This window comes from Macroventuria anomochaeta (assembly GCF_010093625.1).
Source record: "Macroventuria anomochaeta strain CBS 525.71 unplaced genomic scaffold BU25scaffold_2, whole genome shotgun sequence".
Classification (NCBI taxonomy): Eukaryota; Fungi; Ascomycota; class Dothideomycetes; order Pleosporales; family Didymellaceae; genus Macroventuria; species Macroventuria anomochaeta.
Window position 1 is genome coordinate 38,115 of NW_022985363.1, and position 22,611 is coordinate 60,725.

The 22,611-nt window shown below is 51.0% G+C and overlaps 7 protein-coding genes across 7 annotated transcripts; 2 read left to right on the forward strand and 5 right to left on the reverse strand.

The window, feature by feature from the left end:
* Positions 1-1,955: 1,955 nt before the first annotated feature.
* BU25DRAFT_76186 (SSrecog-domain-containing protein) lies at positions 1,956-4,126 on the forward strand. The gene is made up of 5 exons (XM_033712093.1): positions 1,956-2,018; positions 2,083-2,302; positions 2,353-3,467; positions 3,523-3,595; positions 3,646-4,126. Coding segments are annotated over exons 1-5 (1,677 nt in total). The 5' UTR covers positions 1,956-2,016; the 3' UTR covers positions 3,913-4,126.
* Positions 4,127-4,762: 636 nt separating this feature from the next.
* Positions 4,763-7,086, forward strand: BU25DRAFT_436309 (uncharacterized protein; the record flags this gene model as incomplete). Its single annotated transcript, XM_033708937.1, has 4 exons — positions 4,763-4,782; positions 4,830-5,059; positions 5,112-6,248; positions 6,299-7,086. 4 exons carry the CDS (start codon positions 4,763-4,765, stop codon positions 7,084-7,086), a joined length of 2,175 nt encoding a protein of 724 aa, XP_033566691.1.
* Positions 7,087-12,978: 5,892 nt separating this feature from the next.
* BU25DRAFT_470196 (uncharacterized protein) lies at positions 12,979-14,100 on the reverse strand (the record flags this gene model as incomplete). The annotated part of the gene is made up of 1 exon (XM_033710792.1): positions 12,979-14,100. A coding segment is annotated over one exon (1,095 nt), but the record flags the coding sequence as incomplete, so codon positions are not given.
* A 281-nt stretch (positions 14,101-14,381) lies between these two features.
* BU25DRAFT_486984 (uncharacterized protein) lies at positions 14,382-15,968 on the reverse strand (the record flags this gene model as incomplete). Its single annotated transcript, XM_033711248.1, has 1 exon — positions 14,382-15,968. The coding sequence occupies one exon, from the start codon at positions 15,966-15,968 to the stop codon at positions 14,382-14,384; it is 1,587 nt and encodes a 528-aa protein (XP_033566693.1).
* A 684-nt stretch (positions 15,969-16,652) lies between these two features.
* BU25DRAFT_356955 (DNA primase large subunit) lies at positions 16,653-18,592 on the reverse strand. The gene is made up of 3 exons (XM_033703560.1): positions 18,358-18,592; positions 17,761-18,299; positions 16,653-17,710 (listed from the first exon to the last, which is right to left on the reverse strand). Exons 1-3 carry the CDS (start codon positions 18,545-18,547, stop codon positions 16,913-16,915), a joined length of 1,527 nt encoding a protein of 508 aa, XP_033566694.1. The 5' UTR covers positions 18,548-18,592; the 3' UTR covers positions 16,653-16,912.
* Positions 18,593-18,786: 194 nt separating this feature from the next.
* On the reverse strand, positions 18,787-20,015 carry BU25DRAFT_405844 (4-nitrophenylphosphatase). The gene is made up of 5 exons (XM_033705147.1): positions 19,903-20,015; positions 19,830-19,851; positions 19,685-19,753; positions 19,545-19,636; positions 18,787-19,494 (listed from the first exon to the last, which is right to left on the reverse strand). Exons 1-5 carry the CDS (start codon positions 19,963-19,965, stop codon positions 18,832-18,834), a joined length of 909 nt encoding a protein of 302 aa, XP_033566695.1. The 5' UTR covers positions 19,966-20,015; the 3' UTR covers positions 18,787-18,831.
* Positions 20,016-20,202: 187 nt separating this feature from the next.
* On the reverse strand, positions 20,203-21,918 carry BU25DRAFT_453722 (peptidase M18, aminopeptidase I; the record flags this gene model as incomplete). Its single annotated transcript, XM_033709814.1, has 3 exons — positions 20,203-21,585; positions 21,737-21,798; positions 21,852-21,918. 3 exons carry the CDS (start codon positions 21,916-21,918, stop codon positions 20,203-20,205), a joined length of 1,512 nt encoding a protein of 503 aa, XP_033566696.1.
* Positions 21,919-22,611: the final 693 nt, after the last annotated feature.

Genomic DNA, 22,611 nt, shown 5'->3' on the forward strand with positions numbered 1-22,611 from the left:
ACGATTGCAGTCTCGATCTGATTTCTGTCTTCGATTCCACCCAGGTGTTGTCTAGATCGACCAGAGACGGACACTCCTGCATCGTCGAAAGTAAAGCTATTGATGAGTTGTCGCCGAGACTCCACTGTCAGAGCTCAAAATTTGATGATCTCGTACTGCGAATCTGGACTGATGGTCAGCAATGGTCAGGTCTCGTTGTAACCCTAAGCGAATGTTTCGATGTCGACGAGGCTCCTCCGGATGCTCGTATTGATGGTTGAGGAAACAATTTCCGCCCACATTTCCGCCCACATTTCCGCCCACCAGGGATGCAGGGCGGGAGCATCCAGGCGTCGGCCCGTGAGAAGGCCCGGTAGTTCGTCACATGGATACTGGAAGAGAACCTGTTTGCCAGTTGTGTCCATTGTGGTGTGTGGAGCCACGTCTTGAGCATCACTTGACTTGATTGGACCCAACATCGGACAAATGTACGAACCAAAGGTGTTTGCCGCTGTTTGTTGGCTCTTTCAGGAAACTCGAAGCCGTGGATGATCATACAGCGCCAAGAACCCCTCCAGTTTCGGTTATCTGCTATCCATTCGGTCTGGGTAACGTTGAGGAGTTTACAGCGTGTGTACGTATGCACGTCATTGAACGTAGTGTCCCGGAATATCTTGACCGCCTAAGACTTCAAGACGGAGATCCCATCATACCATATTCAAAACGTGTACAGAACGTATACACACCACAGGGCGTAGGATCCACATGGGATAGTGACGCTCTCGTCTTCCGAAACCAGCAGCGAACATACGTCAGACCGACTCCAGCCAGATGCTTGTCTAGAGTTTTGTTGAGGCATTCAAAAAAGCCATGAACCATGTCTCGGTCTGTGGGGATCTTCGGTTTCTTGAGTTCCTCCTGCCTATTGCTGACGGAAACAATAAAGCATAGGCCGCTGAATGACAGCTCAAACTCGAAGACCTGTCATCAGGCACTTTGGCCACTTCGGTGGGCCATGAACAAGGGTCAGGGTTGCGAGTGAAGGATCGCGCCTGCTGTTTGGAAGGCTCCAATCGGAATGTGGGTAATGCAAAGAGTAACTCCAACGTTTTCATGATACGACGATCTGGCGACGTCGTTCGGAGCGTTCATGATATCAGTTGCATGCACAGTGTCGTCGTTCGACTCCAGGGTAGTTGTACTTTGCTGCATTTGACGGTGGCATCCCTGCGTTTTCGAGTCAGTCGGCAGGATTGCGGTATGCTCGGCCTTATTTGCGGCTCCCGTTGAAGACGTTAGACGATGAGCACAACCTGGCCAACAGATGCTGATAGCCGTCTGACGAAGTGATAACAGTTACAGGTTGATCCATGGCGATGCGTGACGTGCGGGCTGTTCACGGAGGGTGTCGATATCGGCTCATCACCGGTTCTGACGAGCCCAGGGATCGTATGCACAGCGTTGCTGAGACTCGATTTCTTGTGTTTCGTTCGCACAAATTGCTGTATAGATGGCGAAACGCGTAAGACTTTACTGGCTTCGAATAAATGAACTTCATGGAGATGTTCGAGATTAATATGATGTTGGTCCAAGGAAGGTCAACAAGATGAAGACACGAGATGAACATACGTATAGAGTATTCAAGGTGAATCCGAATCAGATGAGTGAAGGAAGCTTCAGAGCATATTGACAGGTGTGCCTCTATGCCACCGAACGGTGCACAAGGATTGAGGTGGACATCTGACAAAGACTAAGGAATATCAGTAGGAAAATCTGTACAAATCTCTTGTTGGTGGTGAAGCAGTTTCTCGACTGCACGCTGTTGCCCAGCTGCATGTCTGGTGTTGTGAGGGTGAAGGTAACTTGGTGGGATAAAGAAAGATGATGCAGACAGACAGAACGCGCTAGAACGCGTGTCACGTGAAATTTTAGAGCTTCAACGCGTTGAGCTTGGACGTTGGATCAACATCAACTCACTATCACCCACCTTCATCAACCCTCCACCACCATTAACGACCCTTTTTGAAAGTCGCAAACATGTAACCAGCTTAGCGCTCTCGAAAAGAGACATATTTTTTGTTTTACCAGGCTGACACCGAGCAGGGAGGCCTTCAACGACATCTACCTGAACCTTTCACGAAAGCCAGGCGCCACTCGATTTTCCGAGTCTGGATTTGGCTGGAAGCCAGCAAACGGCGAGACGTATACATGCGATCAGTCACAGATCATCCAGGCACAGTGGAGTCGGGCGGCGCGCGGTTATGAGATCAAGATCCTTTCACGCAATGACGGTGTAGTACAACTCGATGGCTTCAAGCAGGAGGTGAGAGAGAACACTATAAGTGCATGTATGCTCAGTACTGAGAACATCAGGATTTCGATCGTGCAGCGAAGCTCTTCAAGGTCTGGTACGGTATCAACCTGGACAACCGAGAACACGCCCTCCGTGGCTGGAACTGGGGTAAAGCCGAATTCGGAAAGGCTGAGCTCACCTTCAACGTCGCAAACCGCCCTGCTTTCGAAGTTCCCTACACCGAGGTATCGAACACCAACTTGGCCGGAAAGAACGAGGTTGCAGTCGATTTCTCACTACTTGCCGATGGCGATACTGGCGCAAATGGGAGCCTTGGGGGTGCTCGCTTCAGGGGCAAGAAGTCAGCTGGAGCACGCGACCAGCTGGTTGAGATGCGCTTCTATATCCCAGGTGTTGCATCCAAGAAGGAGAAAAACGAGGACGGCGAGGACATTTCTGGCGCAGAAGACGGCGAAGAACAGAATGCTGCCAACCTGTTCTATGAGACACTCATGGACAAGGCCGAAATTGGCGAGGTCGCTGGTGACACATTCGCAACCTTCCTGGATATTCTCCACTTGACTCCCAGAGGTCGTTTCGACATTGATATGTACGAGACCTCGTTCAGGTTGCGTGGAAAGACGTATGACTACAAGATCCAGTTCGACTCGGTCAAGAAGTTCATGGTATTGCCAAAGCCCGACGACATGCACACGTTGATCACAATAGGATTGGATCCACCTCTGAGGCAAGGTCAGACACGCTACCCATTCTTGGTCATGCAGTTCAAACGTGACGAGGAAGTCAACCTCGACCTGAACATGAAGGAGGACCTACTGGAAGCTAAATACAAGGACAAGCTACAATCACACTACGAGGCACCTATTGCTGTAGTAGTCTCTGACATCTTCCGGGGGCTCAGCGGGAAACGCGTTACTAGGCCATCACGCGACTTCATCAGCCACCACGAGCAATCTGGTGTAAAGTGCTCGATCAAGGCGAACGAGGGCCACCTATACTGCCTTGACAAAGCCTTTATGTTCATTCCCAAGCCAGCAACTTACATCGCCATGGACAACATTGCATCGGTCACGATGTCGCGTGTTGGTGGCGCCATGGCTGCTAGTCGAACATTCGACATTACTTTCACAATGAAGGGTGGAATGGCAGAGCACCAGTTCTCCAACATCAATCGGTGAGTACAGACCACAAAACCTGGAAAGACCGGCATAGCTAAGCCTTGAATACAGTGAAGAGCAACAGCCACTCGAGAACTTTTTCCGTGCTAAAGGCATCAAAACAAAGAACGAGATGGCCGATGATGTAAGTACTTCACCTCTATAGCCACCCAAACGCACTAATGCATTCAATAGTCTGGAGCAATTCTTGCAGCCGCACTCCAAGATGACGACCTTGCCTCTAGTGACGATGGAGGTGTCGCGAATCGCGGTAGTGCCGACGAGGACGACGAGAGCGTTGATGAGGATTTCCAGACCGAGTCTGAATCTGAAGTTGGAGAAGAATTCGATTCCGACCACGACAGTGGCTCCGGCGACAGCGATGCAGAAATGGAAGACGCAGACAGCGATGCAGGGAAAGCTGCGGAACGACCGAAGAAGAAACAGAAGACCTCGAACTGAGCGACTTCGCCAGCCACCACAAAAACATGGCCCAGGGTCTGCGGAAGGGCTTCTAGGCGGTGAGCGAACCGAACATTATCCGAATGCTTCCAAAATCCTTCGATGTTTCAATGCGCTGCATGCACGTTTAGTTCTTCCCGCTGATAACGCGATCAGTGCTTCGGTCACGAACTGGTTAAGGGGCATGAAGTTACATCCGACAGTTATTATAGGTACCCAGTATCTACTGAAACATAGCGGGATGACAGGATGATCACTCCGGATCTGAGCTGGGATGAGGGAAGGGTGCACTAAAGAAAGCGGCGGCTTGCCAAGACGGTCTGATGGCGGTATTACGCGAAAGCAAAGCAGCCAGGAGAAAACTTCAAAAAAGTGGCAACTAGCGGCCACATTCCGACTAGTCCCACGTGTGCGGTAATCTCAGAGTGATGTGCGTTCTGCGGCTCGGTCAGGATTCGGCGAGAAGCACATCATTACGGCGTTTGACGCGACTCGCCGGACGGGGCCATCGTAACTGCTCTTCCATGCTGAACTTTAGCTCAATGCTCAAACTACCCCAGATCGAGCGACGCGAATGCGACTCATGCTGACGCACCTAGAGCAAGGAAAAGCCTTTCGCCATCTCCTACAGGCCCTGTTTAGATTGTGACGGTGGACCGGCCCTGGCGCGAACTATGCTAAACCCCGCATCCAACCTTCAGCAAGACCGCTGTATCGCCCTCGAGCATGTTGTTATATCTATAACCCAGCGCTCGCCGACTCATGTGGACATTCCTTCATACCCACTACGCTCGACTTGAGTACGCGTGACTACCAGAGCCCCCATTGACCCACGCGGACCACTACTGAGATGCGTTCACGAACTGGATGGTAAGTGGAGCGATGTTTCTTCTTCACTTCATCTAACATCTCGTCAGCCTCACTTGCCGTCAGCGGAAGCTCAAGTGTGATGAGAAGAAGCCTGTGTGTGGACAATGCATCAAGGCCTCGAGAGAATGCATCCCAAGTTCAGGGATAGTATTCCGTCATCAACACAATGCCTCCATGAACGGCGACGACTCAGGGGATGAGAACTCCTTGAAGGGTTTCTACTCCTACAAGAACACATTTGAGGATGATGCTATTTGGTTGGACATTCCAAGGATCGGTGGGTTGCTTTCATCGTGAGATGGCTCTTTCCTCTTTAACATCACCGACAGTCACCTTCATCAACACAACAAATCCATACCTCGATCCCGTAACGCCAGATCTCGAGACCATGTCTGTCACATCAACGGACTCGCCTGCTCCTTTTCAACCTCGATCAGTCAGCTCGTGGCCAACCTCTGGGAACATCCACTCTTTGATCAGCACGCCTTCTAGCATGGGTCCAGAACTAGCACCCACCAGCGTACCTATGTGCTATACTCCAGAGCTTGATGCGCTACCACCTCTGATACAATCACCACCCACATCGACAGTCAACACTCCCATCTCACCACCAGCCTCATTATGTAATCGTCGCATCCACCCAATCATGGATTGGTCAGGTGCCATGACACCTCCACCTATCGATCCTCGCCTCACATCACCTTTCGATTCAACAACAGAGTACATGCCTCAATCATGCTCAATGTCGAGCTCGCGGCAGTCGCCGCCCCGATCTAATAGTGGATCGTTGATGTCAGAAGATCACGAGGTCGCCTTCCTCTTACGGTATTTCTCCGAGGGGCCTGGGCGCTGGATGGACCTCTTCGACAGAGACACATACTTCGCTTCCTACGTGCCAGTACAAGCACGGGAAAACACTCTGCTCAAGAACGCTGCTGTCGCATGCGCCGCAAAGGCTCTCGCACAGGTTCAAGGCCGCAAGTCCGGAAGATCCAGATGTCAGGCAAGGATGGAGGTCTACCCTGGGTCTTCAACAGTGGACTGGAAACACAAAGCAGCGGTTTACTACAACAACGCCGTATCTTCTCTGCTTCAAGCTTTGAAGTCCGACACAACCATCACCGCGGATGAATCGGATTGCGAGTTTCATCAGCACAATGGCGAGCTAGTACACCCTGCCAAGCGACGCCGAACATCGAGCAACGCCTCTTGCAATTCTGGCACTGACGAAATCCTGGCGGCTTCGGCCATCCTCTGCGTATACGAGTTCCTTGACGTATCGATGTCAGAATGGGCCAAGCACTTGAGCGGCGCTAAATCTCTACTGGTCCACTCGCAGGAGCGTTTTATGCCTTTCCAGATGCAGTCGCCCGGCTCACCTCTCTCAACATCAAGTCTAAGCTTCATCTCCAAGGCTCGACGATCAACTTTCTGGAACATTGCACGACAAGACACGTATGCGGCTTGTAAGTTGATTACGCCACGCGTGTCAGACATCTACTGACTCGTCATCCAGTCATCAGCAAGACTCATACACACCTTGATACTGAAGATCTTTCTTTGTGGAAGGAAGCTGGCTTACTCATTGACGATCAAGGCTTCTTAGTACCCAACAACCTCGTTGAGAGCGGCTACTCTGACGATGGAGTCGTTTGCAATGCCCTTGTCTGGCTTATGTCGAAGCTGATCAACTTCATGGCGGCTGGAGACGAGCTTCCTACAGATATGGGAATGGGCTGGGCTGGTATTCCTCAATCAACACTTCTGGACTACTGGTACCACCTGCGCAAGCAGTTTCAAGCCTGGTACGACAGCCTCCCTGTAACCTTTAAGCCTTCCAGCCGAATGGAACCCACCCTTGCTCCTGGACGACTTCTTCGAGGAGAGAACGAGGCTTTGTTCCCGGAAGTGTGGTACAACATTCCTATGTGCGCTTCGACAATGCAAGCCTACCACATGAGCCAGATCTTGTTGTTCATGAACAAGCCACATGAGTCTACCCAAGGCCGCAGCACTGTCTGTGCTCGCCTCAACTCCTACCAGTCGGCCCTTGCTGCTTGCCGGAAGCACAGCCGCGAGATTGTTGGCATTTCACTCGCCCAATCAGACGATGCCGTACGCGTTTATTCCGTCCAAGCCCTGTTCACTGCCGGGCAATGTCTCGGTGACGCACGAGAACGTCAAGTTGTCCTCGACCTCCTCCACGATGTCGAAACCGACGTTGGTTACGCAACCGAATACCGAGCTCGCCAGCTCATAGAACAATGGCAGTGGGAGACTCAACAAGACGTCTTCGTCCCTTGAACAATGTCATTCAAACACCAAAATATTCAGAAACCTTTTCAAAGATATGATACCCAGTGCGTTGCTAGACGCACCATTTCCCCCGCGACCTTACGGCGCGGCTCTCCGTGCTAGCGGAGCCAGGGGACGAAAGATAGACCGAGAGGAGGATACATATAGCCACCACATATTCTGGGTGAGCTAGGGACAGCATGGAGACTGCAACGATATTGATAGATTGAAGACCTCAAGGCTCACGTACAATGCAGCAGACGCTCAATAACGACATCACGAATCACGTCGCAAACAATCAACATTAGACCATAGACATGTAAAACATAATAGATTCTCACAACCACCAAACAAGTCCCTCTTACCTCGCAATCCCTTTTCTCAAACCCGACTTCACGGCTCAAACAACGTTTCAATTGCAGCATGTGAATACATGACGTTTTCCCCTCGTTCGCCGGACTCGCTCAGCTACGGCGATAGACTTTCCCCTACTCATGAGGATCAACAACGCGCGACGCGCATCCCAAAATCTCGCGTGTAGCATCGACCGATCAGCAGGCAGGCTAGCCGCGGATCCGGCGTACGGCATGTGGCCGTGATTATCATCTACCCTGCCGAATCTATCCTTCCGGGAACCTGCATCAAAAGCTGCGCTGCTATGTCGGTTGCAAGGATGCGTGCTCCACGCGAAACGATGTCATGATTGGCAGGTTTTGGCGATGTTGGCTGTCCGTTTCCGTCAGGTGAGCATCACCCTTGTAATTGCTGCATTCTCCGCATTCTTTGCATGCGGTGATGGTGGGAGGTGTACAGTAGGTGGCTTCGCTTGCGTCCTGGGTGCGGATTGGCACCGCAACTTGGCTGTTGGAATTGCTGATAGAGTTTCGAGTACACATCAATGGATGTGCACGTGTTGTTGAGTTTGTACCACAGCCCGTGCCTCGATACGGGGTTTGGCCTCAGTCTAAAGTAGGTTTACATAACTAGGTAGCCGCGTTTCGGCAAAGGTGGGATGCATTCACCATTCACCATGGACGACGACTGCGACAAGGGCACTGGTCATATTGGCGGTGAACAGACACCGGGGTTGTCAAACAACCACGATGAAATGTCGGGCATTACGTTGACCAACCATATTGAAAGATTGGTCTGGGTAGTGTAGGCGGTTGGCGCCTCATCTTGGCGTCGATGTTTGAAGTCAACCTTGTGTAGACTGAGAGCGATTTGACATGGTTCATTCAGAGCCGTATGCATCCAAACGCCCCATGGCTGACGTCGGAAAAGATGTTCGGTGAATCTTGAGGCAACACCCATTGCTTTTCTACTAATCGCTAAGCTCTTCTGGCGCGCTATCCGTAATAGAGATGTTTGATAACGCTGCGGCAGAGAAGCCGCCTTCTAGCTCTACGCCGCAGGTCTTCGAGATGCTTTTCGTCCTGCACGGTCGGGCTTTGAGCTTGACGGTTGTAGGGGACCTTATGCAGACTACTGCAGGCGCTTGCTAGACTAACAGCATGCCGAATGCGGGAGCGCTCGCGAGGGATACTCAGCGGTCTGCGCTGTCAAAACGTGCCACTTGGTTTCAATAGTGGATTAGATATGTGCGACTGAGGCGTGTAATCTCATGTACAAATTGCAGGTGGCTGGCTAATTTGCGTTGGCGTTGTCCTCAACAAATATTTTGACAGTCTCTACTCGACCAGGGGGCTGGTCTTTGAGAAGGAAATGGATCAAAGTGTATCCGGTGAGCCATGCGGGTGTCTATTGCTAGATTGCAGACGTGCCGTAGTAGCTGTAATGATGATCTGCTCGTGCGTGTTTGCTTTTGAGGTTCAAGGTCTGTGATCGCCTCATTGATGTGAAGTAGCGAAATTTTAGCAAATCGAAAGTCGTAGCGAGAAATGGCGATCGAGCTAGCAAGGATGCGAACATTTTCCCTTCGTACATCTTGGATTACACTTGATCACATCAGGAGAACTCTTCCACCAAGTTGACGAGCACTTGGAACCTTTAAACTTGGCTGCAGCGTGATCAGTAGCTTGGAGGCGTCTGCAGCTCCCCCACTCACGACCCTGGACTCACTGGCGTAAATGTCCCGTATCCAAAGCTTCCACGTTTGTTCCATGCAGGGAGGTGCAGAATCCAAAAAACACGTCTTTCGTCTGCTTTCAACCTCCCGTACAACAACACTAGTTGTACTAATGCGGCTCTAAAGCATTCCCAACGTACACACTTCGTGGCTGACTATCGAAGCTTGGCAGCAGAACAAGAGGTCGTGATGCTCGCCGACGTCTGGCCGGTACTAGCCCGATATGCACAGTCATATTGTACTCTTATGGGCACTCAGACTGTCAAACTTAGTGTAATTTTGATGGTGACCCAAACTCCTAACTATTGAATGTATCTCGAGTTTACAGCCTCAATACTGTGCAGATAACTTGGATTCTTTGGAACTGTCAGGGCCGCGGGAACGATTCCCTTAGTCATTTCCAAGAGGGCTTGTTCCCGCCAGCGGGTCTGTCCTCCCACCAGAACCACTAGGTCAAACGCGACCCCACCTCTTGACTGACCGTTGCGTCTTCAAGAAGGGTCCTTGAAGTCCGGACGCATATCTAGCCCCTTGCATATCCACCCCTGCCGTTATGACAGCCTCACGCCTCAGGGATGTATCGTATCATGATGCCGATTATCTATTGAGAGTATCTGAGAGCCAGACGATGGCATCAAGCTGCACCAAGTCCAATTTCCTCAACTCTGGAACGTTACCGTGTCTGTGCGCGTAATGCGCCGAAATCCTCACCGAAATAGCCTATTTCTAGTACTCTTCAAGATAGGCCAGCTCTTTAGCTAGAAGAGATATTAAAAAAAAAAACTCTAATACTAAAGTCATAGTAGATGACTGGGTCTATAGCTTTTATATATAAATATTTTTAAAATATAGCTATTCTAGTTTGGTTCTTGCTTATTTCCTAAGATATTCAACATTCTCTAGTTTCTACTATCTGAAAAGTCGAAAATAGAGTATAACTCTAGATCAAAACTACTTAAAAAAAAATCTAATATAGAAGTAAGTCTCCTCATAGTACTCTATCTTGTATTAAAATCTTAGACAAATCTATCAACCTGTCACGGGTATTCCCCCTTACATGTACCGGCCAGCCCTCGGACGTACTCCGGAGCTGAGCCGGAGGCTCACGGGCCACCTGTATATATTCCTCACGAACCTTGAGGCTCAGCCATCAAGGATTCGTCTAATCTCATCTCATTTGGCCTCAGACGGCCCCAATCCATCCTGTGTCCGATTGCCTGCCTACAGTGACCTCACACAACCTTAATTTTGTAGTTTTGAAGTAGAAAAACTAGAATGGCTATATTTTAAAAATATTTATATATAAAAGTTATAGACCTAGTCATCTACTATGACTTTAGTATTAGAGCTTTTTTTTTAATACTTCTTCTAGCTAAAGAGCTGGACTAGAAATAGGCTATTTTGGTGAGGATTTTGGCGCATTACGCGAATCCACGCATTACGCGCACGGACACGGTAGGCAGGTCCCTACGGGCGATATCGGCGAGAGCTGCACGTCCGACAATTCACCACGATCCACTTTCGATGATGTTATGGTTCAGTAATGGTGCCATGGAGATGATCGTCGAACGGAGAGTCCGGTGTGGAGGCTGCGATCTTGTGATGCGCGGGAAGGATTCCGCTGCGGCGATCGGGAACGACAGATCCGACTTAAGAACGATCGAACCAATGGCCTGTGCAGCCATGTGCTTGGATACGATGTTTTGTTGGGGAGGGCGAGTCATCGGCAAACGCGAATTCTCGATGTTACAGCCTCATCCTGCAATGTACGTTGCCATCAAAAACTCGTGTCGTCAGAGATCTTTGCGAAGCCACTTGTCAACTTACAATTGTTGGGAACCACGTGGCATACGCGTCTCTCGTGCTACGTGTCGTGCACAGAGTTGGCAACAAACAAACCAAGTCAATTAAGACCCTACTACTATTGGGACGTGCATACTGACACAGACCAGATGGTACTCCGTGGAGAGGACTTGATTTGTTTGTTGCCAACTCTGGTCGTGTGATAGGTCGGAAGGTGCAAATTGTCAGTGTTTTTCTTCTTCGTAACACGACCGCACTACCACCGTAGAATCGCACAAATATCCTAATAAAGAGAATCTTCCGCACATCGTTGCATGGGTCAAGACTCGTACATTGCAGAATACCAATGCATTGCTTGGGGGTCTGACAGCGGTGTATAGGTGCATGTAAGCGAGGGGTGGTACTGGGATTGGGCCTCATGTATGAGTGTATTGTTGTGTGTATGTACAAGTGTATGTACGAGTGTATGTACGAGTGTGTGACCTGAACTCAAAAATGATTGGACGCATTAGTCATGCCTGCAGAGCAGTCATGTAATGCAGTGGTCCTAGGCTTACAGTGCATCATCCGATGGGGGCGGCTGAGTTTTAACGGTGTGATGTCAGAGCAGGAGGAACAGTGAAAATCCCTGCGAAATTGCGGGTTTTGCATGAAGTCCACGTCTTCTTGATCCTAACAATCAAACTCAACAACTTGATTGTGAGCTGGGAGAGAGTCACGGTACGGCACGCACTTTTGAAGCTTTGGGCGATGTCAGGTCCTGCTCGTAAAGATGTGACACGTTGAGCAGCATCCTTGAGGTACCTGACTGTTCAAGACCGCAGCAAGGTTGCAATGACGTGAGGAAGCTCACGATGTTTCAATAGACAGCTTGAACTCAAATTCAGCTTCGCATATCGCCACTGCATTGGGTGTAGGTAGTTGGCAATATCAGTGACCTCTTCTTTTGCCCTGGTGTCTCTCGGAGACAACAGGCACGTCCAGACTCAGTAGGGAGCAAACATCATGTCGGACTTCTCATCTGTGCAATCAACATCTTCCGCCTCGTGCTGCAAGTTCAAGGCTCAAAGACCTGAAACGCACGCCTTCGTATTCGCATGTCCCCAGTCCAAACCTTCTAATTCACCATCAGCCGTGTCTGCATATGATCGAACGCAGTCTTGCCTTAAACACGTGGGCGATGCATATCGTGCGACTCAGCGCGAGCTACCTACCCATTTAACGGAACGATCACTTCACCGCAATCAAGTGTAACCATTCCTACTGTAACAGGCAACATTCTCAGTCCTTCATCACCGCATACATCTACACCCAAATCTCCACGTGCCGATATCCGGCTGTAGATGAGAATCCTCGCTGAATTTCGATCGAAAGCGATTGGATCTTCGATGCATGCATGGAAGGCGTTGGCATACCCTGAAGGCACCGATCTCGTCTGAGTGGCTGGATAGAAGCGCCTCGCGTTTACAGTTGCTTGATTGCAACAGGCTGCTGCTTGATTGGCCTTGTGTGATTCAGATCTCAGAGTGTGTTAGGAGAAGTGCATTGAGTGGGCATGCGGCGATCGGTGTACCATGACTGCACGGCTTCACCGTATTCCGTAGGTTCAGCAATTACAAACATTCAAAGGAGGAATTTTGAGTCCTGGACGTGTCCACATTATCATAAATCACATGAAGTTTAGCAAAAATGTGGATTCGTAGTCTACATTAGGATTCCAGCCTCACCGCCTCTACCCACCGAACTCGTCTTCCGGTACGCATCACAGCGTGCGCCACAAGCCTTATGGCTGAACAAGGGTAAGTGGGCAAGCATTCCCGTACCCCAGTCTCTTAGCATCATCATTAGCTTGACTAACATCACCTGATTGTGCCCTGACTCGGCAGTATTACCCCAGCTTTGTTGATCCTGGTACTGTGCATCTCCGCGGCAGCAGGAGCCGCGCGTGGCATCTCAGGGTCCTGTGGTTTCACAGCGATGGAGATGCGTTGTTGGTGGCTTCATCCAAGCGAGAAGTTGTGTCAGAGTGCAGATGGCTACCTGGATGGCTTGAAGGTGAGCGGTTGGGGGACCGCAAAGGCAGTATCTGTAGGCCGCGTCTCATCCTCTGCGTTCTTCTTGTCAAAGGCCTCGTCAGGGTCCTCGTAGACGTGACCGACTCTCTTGCCAGTGCGAAGTAAAGATCTTCGACGTGTTTCTTGGAGGCTTACTTTCTTTGCAGTAGGGCACGCGATGTACTTGTCTACGTGGTCCAATTTGTTGCCCTCAACACCGATCCTATGCAAGGGACCATTGTGGCCTCCGACCTGAGATGCAGCGGTGCGATGGTCACAAGGATGTTCGACGGCCGTCTTGACCTTTGCCTCATCGTCATCGCCGAACATTTCTCGCGGAGTCCTGAACGACTGTTCAATGGCGTCGTGCATCTCTACGTCGGAAGTCTCGATGTTGTTCTCATCTCTGCGATCCGCAAAAAGGTCTCGATCGTCCATTGTTTCCACTTGGGCTGAATCATGAGCCGTGTCAGGATCCACTCGATGAGCCTCTCCTGCCCCACGCCGATCCGCGTCCGTGGTGTGCACCTCCGACTGTTCACTGGTTTCACCAGACCCTGCAGGTTCAGTACCAAGATTCTGGTCATTATTGCTGGTGTGTGCAGCCCCGTTGGAAGCCTTGCTTTCGCTTTGAGTATGGGTGCCCTGCTTCTCCTCTCGACCGTTGATCAACTCGCCAAACCTTTGATGCATGCTTCTAGCCGTCTCAAAGCGAGACGGCTGGCTAGGTAAGGCCTCCAGTGTTGGTTTGACGGGGAAAGCAGGGTCCTGATGTATTGAGTGGTCGTTGTGTGAGCTTGCATCAATACCGGCCACACCGAAAGCAGCATCTGTGAACGGCGGCTCGCCAGATCCCGAGAGAGAGTTTCCAGTATTGAGGTTGGATGCTTTCGTTGCTTTGGCGTGGTTGTTGTGCTTTGTTATCGAAAATCTGTTTGGCCTGTCTTCATTGCCGTTGATTGTGATTTCATTCTGCTCTTCTGCTCCTTTCAAATCCGAGACAGCAGTGTGGAAAGGAGCTGGCAACTTCCGTGAAAGTGCAACTTGACCTTTTCTGGGATTTTTGGCAGAAGGTCGACCAGATGGTACTCTGGTGACTGGTTGTCTGGAGGCGCTGTTGAGCTCATCCTTCTTGGTCGCCTCCTAGGTTCGGTGGTTAACCCATGCGAAATGAGTCACTGAGTTGATAGACGCCTCGCAGCGTCACTGCCTTTGTGTGCAGTAGGAGGCCGAGCTTTCACAATACGCTTCTTCTTCGTTTGTGTGGTTGCCCGTCGTTCTGTAGCTACTTCGACCGACAAGGTGAGAAGATCTCCATTTACACCCAGATTATTCTCTGCATTATCAAACCCGGAAATTCAAGATGCGTTATGTTTGTCTTCTTCTGGCATGTCATCGGGAGCGTTGGCATCTAGTGCACGGCCGATATCAGGTGCTTGCACTTTGTCGTTGTGAGTTGTTGCATGAGTCCATTTGGGCGTAATCTCGCCCTGCTCTGGAGACTCAGCTGGCCGTGGTATATCCGTCAAGGCTAATTTGTCGGTCACGTCAAGAGCTTCGAAGTAGATGCTATCTTGCTCTGGTATATCCTCAGCTTCTTCAGCTTGATGTGGCTTGGTGTGGTTGAGTGCCTTCAAGGGCTCCAGAACTTCGAAGAAGCCGCGCACAGCTGTCGAGACCACGTCCTTGTATCTGGAAGAAATGGAAGCCTGCTGTAGATTACTCAACTCACGCTGTATATTTAGCACAACCTTATTGATGTTTGCGGCCTCTGCTGCATCTTTCGCTGCATCTTTCGCTGCATCGTCGCAATCAGCTTCGCGAGATGACCGTTCACGTTCATCTATATGCTCTCTTGCTTGGGTTGGCTCTTCTCCGTTGATGACTTTGCCATTCTTGAGGAGGTGAGGAGCTTTCAGTACGACGATCAGGGATGGTGTGTTGCTTGACTCTGCTGGAGGTTCGTCATCCTGTCCATTATACTGGGCGATGGTCCTTCGTGGTCTTGTCGTCACTGGTGGTGTTGTCGATCTCGATCGCCTCGAAACCCTCGATTCTCGGCTGTTCATCTGACTTTCATTCTTTTCTGGCTCATGATGAGGCTCTTCGGTCTCGCACTGTTTCCTTTTGCCCCTGCCTCTCCCTTTCTTCTTTGCTGCTGAAGTCCCACCTTCGCCATCCTGTGCCTCCTCTTTCGGTACCATGTCGATGAATGTTGAGCCTATTTTCTTCTGACCAGTGAATTTGGCAAAAGACAGGGTCGAACCACTAGTGTCCAGGTACTCAGATCCTTCAGCTGCCACATATCGACCTGGGACATATTCCTTAGCACCACGATAGAACTCAAGAGTCCCTCTGTACTCTGGGCGCTCTTCGACGGTTTCGGTAAATTTGATCCGTTTGCGCTCGAGATTCGAGGCGCCATAATCGCGCACTGGTTTGCGCTTGACTGTGGATGAGGCTTCTGTGGGCACCACTTGTTCGGCTGTCGAGGACACGCCATTGGGATTTTGCTGGTCTGTCTCGGGCTTCAATGCTTCCGCTGTATCATCTGTATGCTCGAGCTGCACAGGGTCTGCGCGGTTTGCAAAACCAGCCTGCGCCACATCGAAAGTTGCTTCATTGGGCGCTTCGATGTTGATCAGGAAGTTCTCGAGCGCAACCCTTGCGTTTCGATATTTGCCGTGCGCTAAGGCACGGCCATGATGCTTTTCTCCTCTGTCAAGCAACGCCGTATGCTCTTGTTCTCTGGTTTGAAGAGTTTCGTACAAGCCAAGGAATGGCTCACATGAAGCGCAGGCCTGCTCCTGCGGGAGAGAAAGAATCAATCCACCTTCAACGGAGATTGTTGCGAATTGACGGTTGCAATGTTTGCATCTGATGGAAGTAGCCTGGTCCGGAAGTTTATTGTCCGTTATTGTGGGTTGTTCACCAGGGACGTCCATCTCCAAAATCTACCGTCTCGAAGAAACTGGCTCCAGTACGCGGGTAGGAAAGTTGGAACACGTCAAATCAAGTCTGAATTGGAGTTGGGCGGCAGCTTTATTTGTATGACGTGTCTAGGTCTTGTGGAGTGAAAGAAGAACATCCTGGTAGGAAAACAAGCGTGAGTTGTTGCGCAGATACCTTGACAGGACGCGTTGACGGGCGTAGTGAAATCTGTGCATACTGACACAGAGAAGGTCAGGTAATGGCAGGTCGACCGGATGATCAATTGCGCATTGTTGTGATCTCTCTAAGACGCGTTGTTTTGAGGAAACATGTTGGCGATGGAAGTTGTGGAGGGAAACCGCCGAGGCAACCAAAACCCCACCAATCTAGTCACATTGTACGCAACACGGCATCACCACAATATACGAACCTCAGCATGTTGTTCGCAAGGCTCTTCATTTTCCAGAAAGTCGCAAGCGAATAATATCATAAATTTAATGATGACTGCCCCAACGATGAATCAGGTAACCTCCCTGGCGACACCAAGCATTGCAATTCTCATATCAACAAACACGGGAACTCGCCCACCATCTGGAACATACAAAGCACGCAACCTACAGCCTTGCAATAGCAGCCATGGATCCAATAGTTCATATTGCTATGAAGAATCTTACAAACCACAGACCTACGCCTACCGTACCCAACCCTTTCGGTGCGCATGTACGGTACAACACCGCACAGTCGCAATGGCTCAATAGTTAAGATGGAGGAAGTAAGCAATATATACGACAGCCATGAATGCAATGATCAACATTAATGCGACGGATTCCACAGATCACAGGCCTACACCTGCCGAATTCCAGCCCATCAATGCGAATGTACTCCAAACACCTTCGCCAGTCCAGACATCCAACCAACCCATGCTAACCATATTTTAGGCCATATACACGAACAATTCCTACTCCTCCATCGTATCCCCCGATCCCCCGTTAACTATCCCAGCATTCCCTTCACCCAAATGCTTCAGCAGCCAACTTCTCTTGAAATACGTATTAGGATGCACAATAGTATCCAGATCCGTCGCATTCCAACTCCCATCATCCTTAACCTTCTTGATCTCCCTCTTATGGCTCCACTCAAATACCCTGTTACACGCAACATGGTACCTCTGCTTGCCTACATCCTCCCTGACCGTCTTCAGCACATCCCTCTCATTTACGCCTACTCGCTGTAGAACAGAGATGAGATTGTCGGGTGTGAATGTACGGTATGGGCAACCGTGTGTCTGGCCTGGTCCAGGGAGTGGCTCCGTCAACAACTTCTGGCAGGAGTAGGGAGTATAACCTCTACCTCTCCGATTGCTGTCTCCACCGACGTCGCCGTATGAGTGGCGGATGTTGTAGCGGTATTCTTTTGTGAATTTGTCGTCGGTCATCAGTTTGAAGCTTCTTCGCCAGAAGATTATACATTCGTCGAGTGACAGACCGATGCCTTTGAGGAACAGTGTGTATTGTAGACGCCCGAAGTGCTTGAGGTGGGAATTCTCGCGCAATGTGGTGTGGAGGTTGCGCATGCACAGAGGGAAGTTCTGGGAGAGGGTGTCGATCGAGTTTGCGGTTAGGGTGGAGAGGCCGTCGATGTTGGCGTCTGAAGAGGAGTAGGCGGCATCGGGCGCCGTGAAGGACTGTGAGAGATGGGCAAGGATAGGGGCGAGGCGGTCATCTTCATCAAGGCGAGGGAGGGCGCGGGATGTGAGCTAAGGTTTGTGTTATTATGATACTTGTGAGGAATCGAGCTGTCACTTACCTCCAATGCCTCGTCCAGCGTCTTTGTGAACTCGGCAACCACCAGGCTCATCTGCTCTCGCTGCGGCACGTACGCTTTGCCCCGCTTAAGGAATACCCTCCGCTGCTCAACAAGCAAGGGCACTCTCTCCCAGTCGACCTTGAACCACTCCTGCTCCTCGCGGTTTCTCATGCCTCCACCAGCCGCAGCCAGCAACTTTTCCTTCAGCTCCCTCTTCTCTGCCTCTTGTACCTCCTCCCACTCAAGGTTCAGACTCCTCACGAACTTCTGTCGCTCAATGTGATCATCATCCTTGAAGCGCAGCTGAAAGAGCATTGTCTCGAGCCTCGAGAACCGCCTGCGCAGGTCTTCTGTCGCAGAGAACGCCAGTCGCAGGATAAAATGTGAATAGTGGTCTTTCTTCCTCTCCTCGTGTAGGTGTTGGCCCTTCGATGTGCCGGACCGCATTGGCAGGTACTTTTCGAGTATGCTCTTCATATACTCGGCGGTCTCTTCGGGGCCCTTGTTGCGGAATGTGCATGCTTCAAGCTCGGACAGAACTGTAATGATCAAGTCAGCACACCGGGCTGTAGAAGACATCTGTGACACAGTACATACCCTTCAGTCTATCGATTGCCCACTGTTCGAACTCCTCGAGCGTGATCTCCGCCGTAGGCGGCAGTACGTAGAAGTTGAGACGGTGCTCGTAGGTCTGTTCCTGAAACTCTGCTTTGGCGAATTGCTTCTTTTTGTGGCTTAGGTTTGCACGTCGCTTTGAGTCGACACGGGAGTAGTCGTGGCGGATCATTGTCGTCTGTGATTATAGCTGTGTGCTGTGCTTCGCTCCAAGGTGGGCTGCAATGATGGTGATCGTAAAGTGATCGCGTCGCGTGAACGCGTTCTGCGTCCGAGCTTCGCGTAGCGCGTCTGGATCGTCCTCTCCCCAATCCTTGCAACACCTGTCAGTCAATAGCGCACGCGCTCAACACCCCTGTCGTACTTGCACGTATCACAGTGGAGTCATCGCTGAGCTACGTCAAGATGGTTGTCTACTTCTGGTTTTCGCTGTAGTCTATGTATGCAGATGTATGTCTAACCCATCAAATCACCAAGAGCGTTGACATAAGCGGTAGGCACGGTGGGTGCACCCTCCGCCAGGAAATCTTCCTTCTTGCTTACACCGGTGAGAACAGCGAGGGTTCCACCCAGCTTGCCGTCAATGCCAAATTGAATGTCCGTGTTCAGCCTGTCTCCGATCATGCATGTCCTACTACGATCGAACTGGAACTTGCCCTCAACAGCATCCATCATGGCCTGACTAGGCTTACCCAGAGACAGCGGCTCTCTCCCGATAGCTTTCGCCAGACCAGCACCTGATGATCCAGCTCCAGGGAAGAGTGTGTGCGACATGGGCAGCGTGCTATCGATATTCGTGGCAAGGTACTTTGCGCCATGCTGCAGGTACTGAAATGCGATTGCGGTCTTGAGGTAGTTTGAGTGGAAGTCGAGGCCGCTCAGCACAATGCCAACATCTGGGTCAAGCAGACTGCCGTTGGCAATGTTCGTGAAGTCCTCAGGCTCGATATCGCGACGGAAGGCTGGGTCTGTCCCGCCAATGTACGGGACACCTTCAGCTTCCAGCTCCTGTTCAATGCCAGACTCTCCAAGTACGAAAACCTTGTTCTTTGGGGCGGGGAGCTTGAGGATGCGGTTGATATAGACGGCGGCGCTGTACGAGGATCCAAAGACTTCGTTCTGATACAGGGTAAGCTAACAGTCTGGCTGACAGGATTGATCGTACTTGCCACTTCAGCGGGTATGCCCAGCTTGTCAAACTTCTTCTTGTAGTCTGCGCGCGATTTTGTGCTGTTATTGGTGACGAACACAAGTTGCTTGCCTGTGCTTCAGTCAGTAGCTGCAAATTAGTGAGATACATGTATCGTACCTTTGCTTCTGAGCATCTGAATTGTCTCAGGTACTTTCTCGAACAAGTGATCGCCAGACCAGAGGACGCCTATCCTTCTTCACAATCAGTTTCTCATTGCAATATGATTGGAAGAACGTATGAATGTATCGCTGAGGGTGCGTACCATCACAATCGAACAGAAACACCTGTGCATTCACTTATCAGCAACGTTTTGGTGGGGTAACACGGTTCCTTACATCGAACCTGGACAGGAACTCCTCAATGGCGGCGCTATCGCCAGACAGAAACCGAGGCGCCATGTTGCTTGGTAGAATCTGTGTATCTGAGATGACCGGGCACTGTTGCTGACTTGTGAAACGGCACAGCTGGACGATGACACTTTTGATGGGATGCATGGTGGGGCAATTAGCGTGGACCCTGAATCAACATCAATCAATTCTGAGCAAGCCGAGGGGTTTCCGATTCTCATCATGATGTTCACATGCTTTACTTTGTTCTTTATGCTATTTACATGAGCTTCAAAGCTTAGCATCTAGTCAATCAACCACGATGTTTTTCTCCAACTCCTCAAAGTTCTCAAAGAAACTGTCAAATAGGTTGACAGCATGCTCGACATCGTGCGCACCGCCAGTCTCACGAATACTGTGCATGCTGAGCTGAGGGTTACCTAGGTCGAGTGTTCGAGCGCCCATAGCTGCTGACAGCATAGGACCAATCGTGCTACCGCAAGACGAGTCGTTACGGACAACAAAGAGCTGGAGCGGTACACCTTGCTTGCTGAGGCCTGACGATGCTGGTTTCGCACGGCGAGCGGCCTCTTGCAGCAGGACGACACCTGGCGAGTTTGTGGCATAACGAGCATTGGCATTGACCTTGATGACTGTGCCCTTGTTCATCTCAGGCCTGTGCTGCGCCTCGTATTTGGCTGGGTAGTTGGGATGGACTGAGTGAGCCATATCTGCTGAGATGAGGAAAGAGGTGGATAGTGTCTGCTCGTAAGCAGTGGCTGTGTCAGCCTCGATTTTATCGTAGGACTTGTCTGAGTTGCTTGACTCAGACCCAGGCAGGACCGACAGACGGCGAATGACAGCAGGAAGCAGGTTGGAGTCCGCTCCTTGTGCTGTCTGCGAGCCAATCTCCTCGTGGTCGAACAAAGCAATCAGACGGATTGTCGAGTCTTTATCGAGGCTTGAAGAAGATGAAAGACTCTTTATCAACCCCTCGACACTGCAGTACGACATCATGAGGTTGTCCAGTCGTGGTGAGAAGATGAGCTCGTTGTTGAGACCACCAATAACCGACTTCTGAGTATCGTAGAGCACGATCTCGAAGTCCAGAACATCATTCGGATCGGCACCTGCCTCCTCTGCGATGATCTCGACAATGTATGAGTGGTGCCTCTGGTATGGGGTTGCGAGTGGCTCGAATGTGCTATCCTTCTTGTCGTCGTCTTTGCTCTCTTCAGTCTTGCCCTGCCTGTTCAGCTCAGCCTGCACTAGCCCAGCGATGGGGAACAGCTGAGTCTCCTTGTTGAACTGGAAGTTCTCTTGACGGTCGAGGTGGATAGCGAGGGTGGGGATTCGAAGGATAGGGCGCTCGACCTTCACAAGACGCTGCTCGATCTTGCCGTCCTTTGTTCGCACCATGGCCCGGCCAGCGATACTGAGGTCACGGTCGAACCAGGTGTGCCATAGACCACCACCGTACGTCTCACACGCGACTTGGAGGAAACCATCGCTCTGGCGCTTCGATACAGGCTTGATGCGCAGGCACGGCGAATCAGTGTGCGCACCAATCATGCCAATGGGGTTGCCAGCCTTCCATTGCTTGCCAATTGCGAAGGCGACGATAGATGAGCCGTTTCGTGTGAGATAGTACTTGCCCCCGGGCTGGATGGTCGGTGCCCAAGAGTCTCGTTCCTGAGAGATATCAGCGTCCAGTTCAATGAGGAGGATGTGAGATAGGGTGTATAGCAATTTGTCTGCAAGAATATGCCTTGATTAGAGCATGTGTGCATGTGACAGACTGAGCTCTAAGGCGGTCGAAGCTATGAATGGATACAAAACATACCTTGATCTGCTTAAAGCCAGCCTTCTCCAGACGTTCCTTAGCTGACTTGACAGCATGGAATGCTAGTACAACTGTCAATGATGGTCGAACATCCAGCGCACCAGCGGAGACATACGAGTAGGGGAGGCGTTCACGAAGGAGAGGAAGTCCTCGGCAGCTTGGAGAGAGAATTTGGCAGCCATGGTTTGCAGAGCACACGACAGCAACAGTGGAGTAGAGATGAGAACGCAGGTCCGTGTGGTGGGCGTCAGTTGTAGCAGAGTGGCTCGCAGCGGCTGAAGCTTGGTGAGCATAAGGATTGGCTCGGGAGGTCTGTCAACGGGCCCCGCGGTGTGGGGTGGCAGAGGGACACGATGATGCAGCGAGGGTGCGCGCTAGAGGCGGGATTGGTTGGCTGTGATGGCAACGCGTGGGAGGGAGCGACCAAAACAGCGACAAGCCAAACAAAGAAGGCACGACCCCCGAACAGGTACCTCGCGACAACAACAACGACGCGCACTGCATCCAGACACATGCAGAAGCCATATCCTTAACATTCACTGCGGTCCCTAGCTCGAGCTCTCGCTGCGTTGGACAATTGTTATCAGTATCTCCTTGCCTGCACGCTCATTATTGACACCCGTTGCTCCCTTGGTCCCTGGGCGCTGCGGTAATCCACCAAAGCTCCGACCTCACAACAAGTCATCCCGGCCACCCCGCCCATCGTGATCTCCCGCCAAACAGTTCACTCCTCACGACCCTGCTATGCGCCACACCTCTCGCTGAGGGTTGAAGATATTGTTTGGCCCTTTGCGCATCGACGCCTGCCGCTGCGCAGTAAGAGTTGGGACAAAACACCCTGGAGGTTCCATCTATCATCACAATCCCTGCTGTCA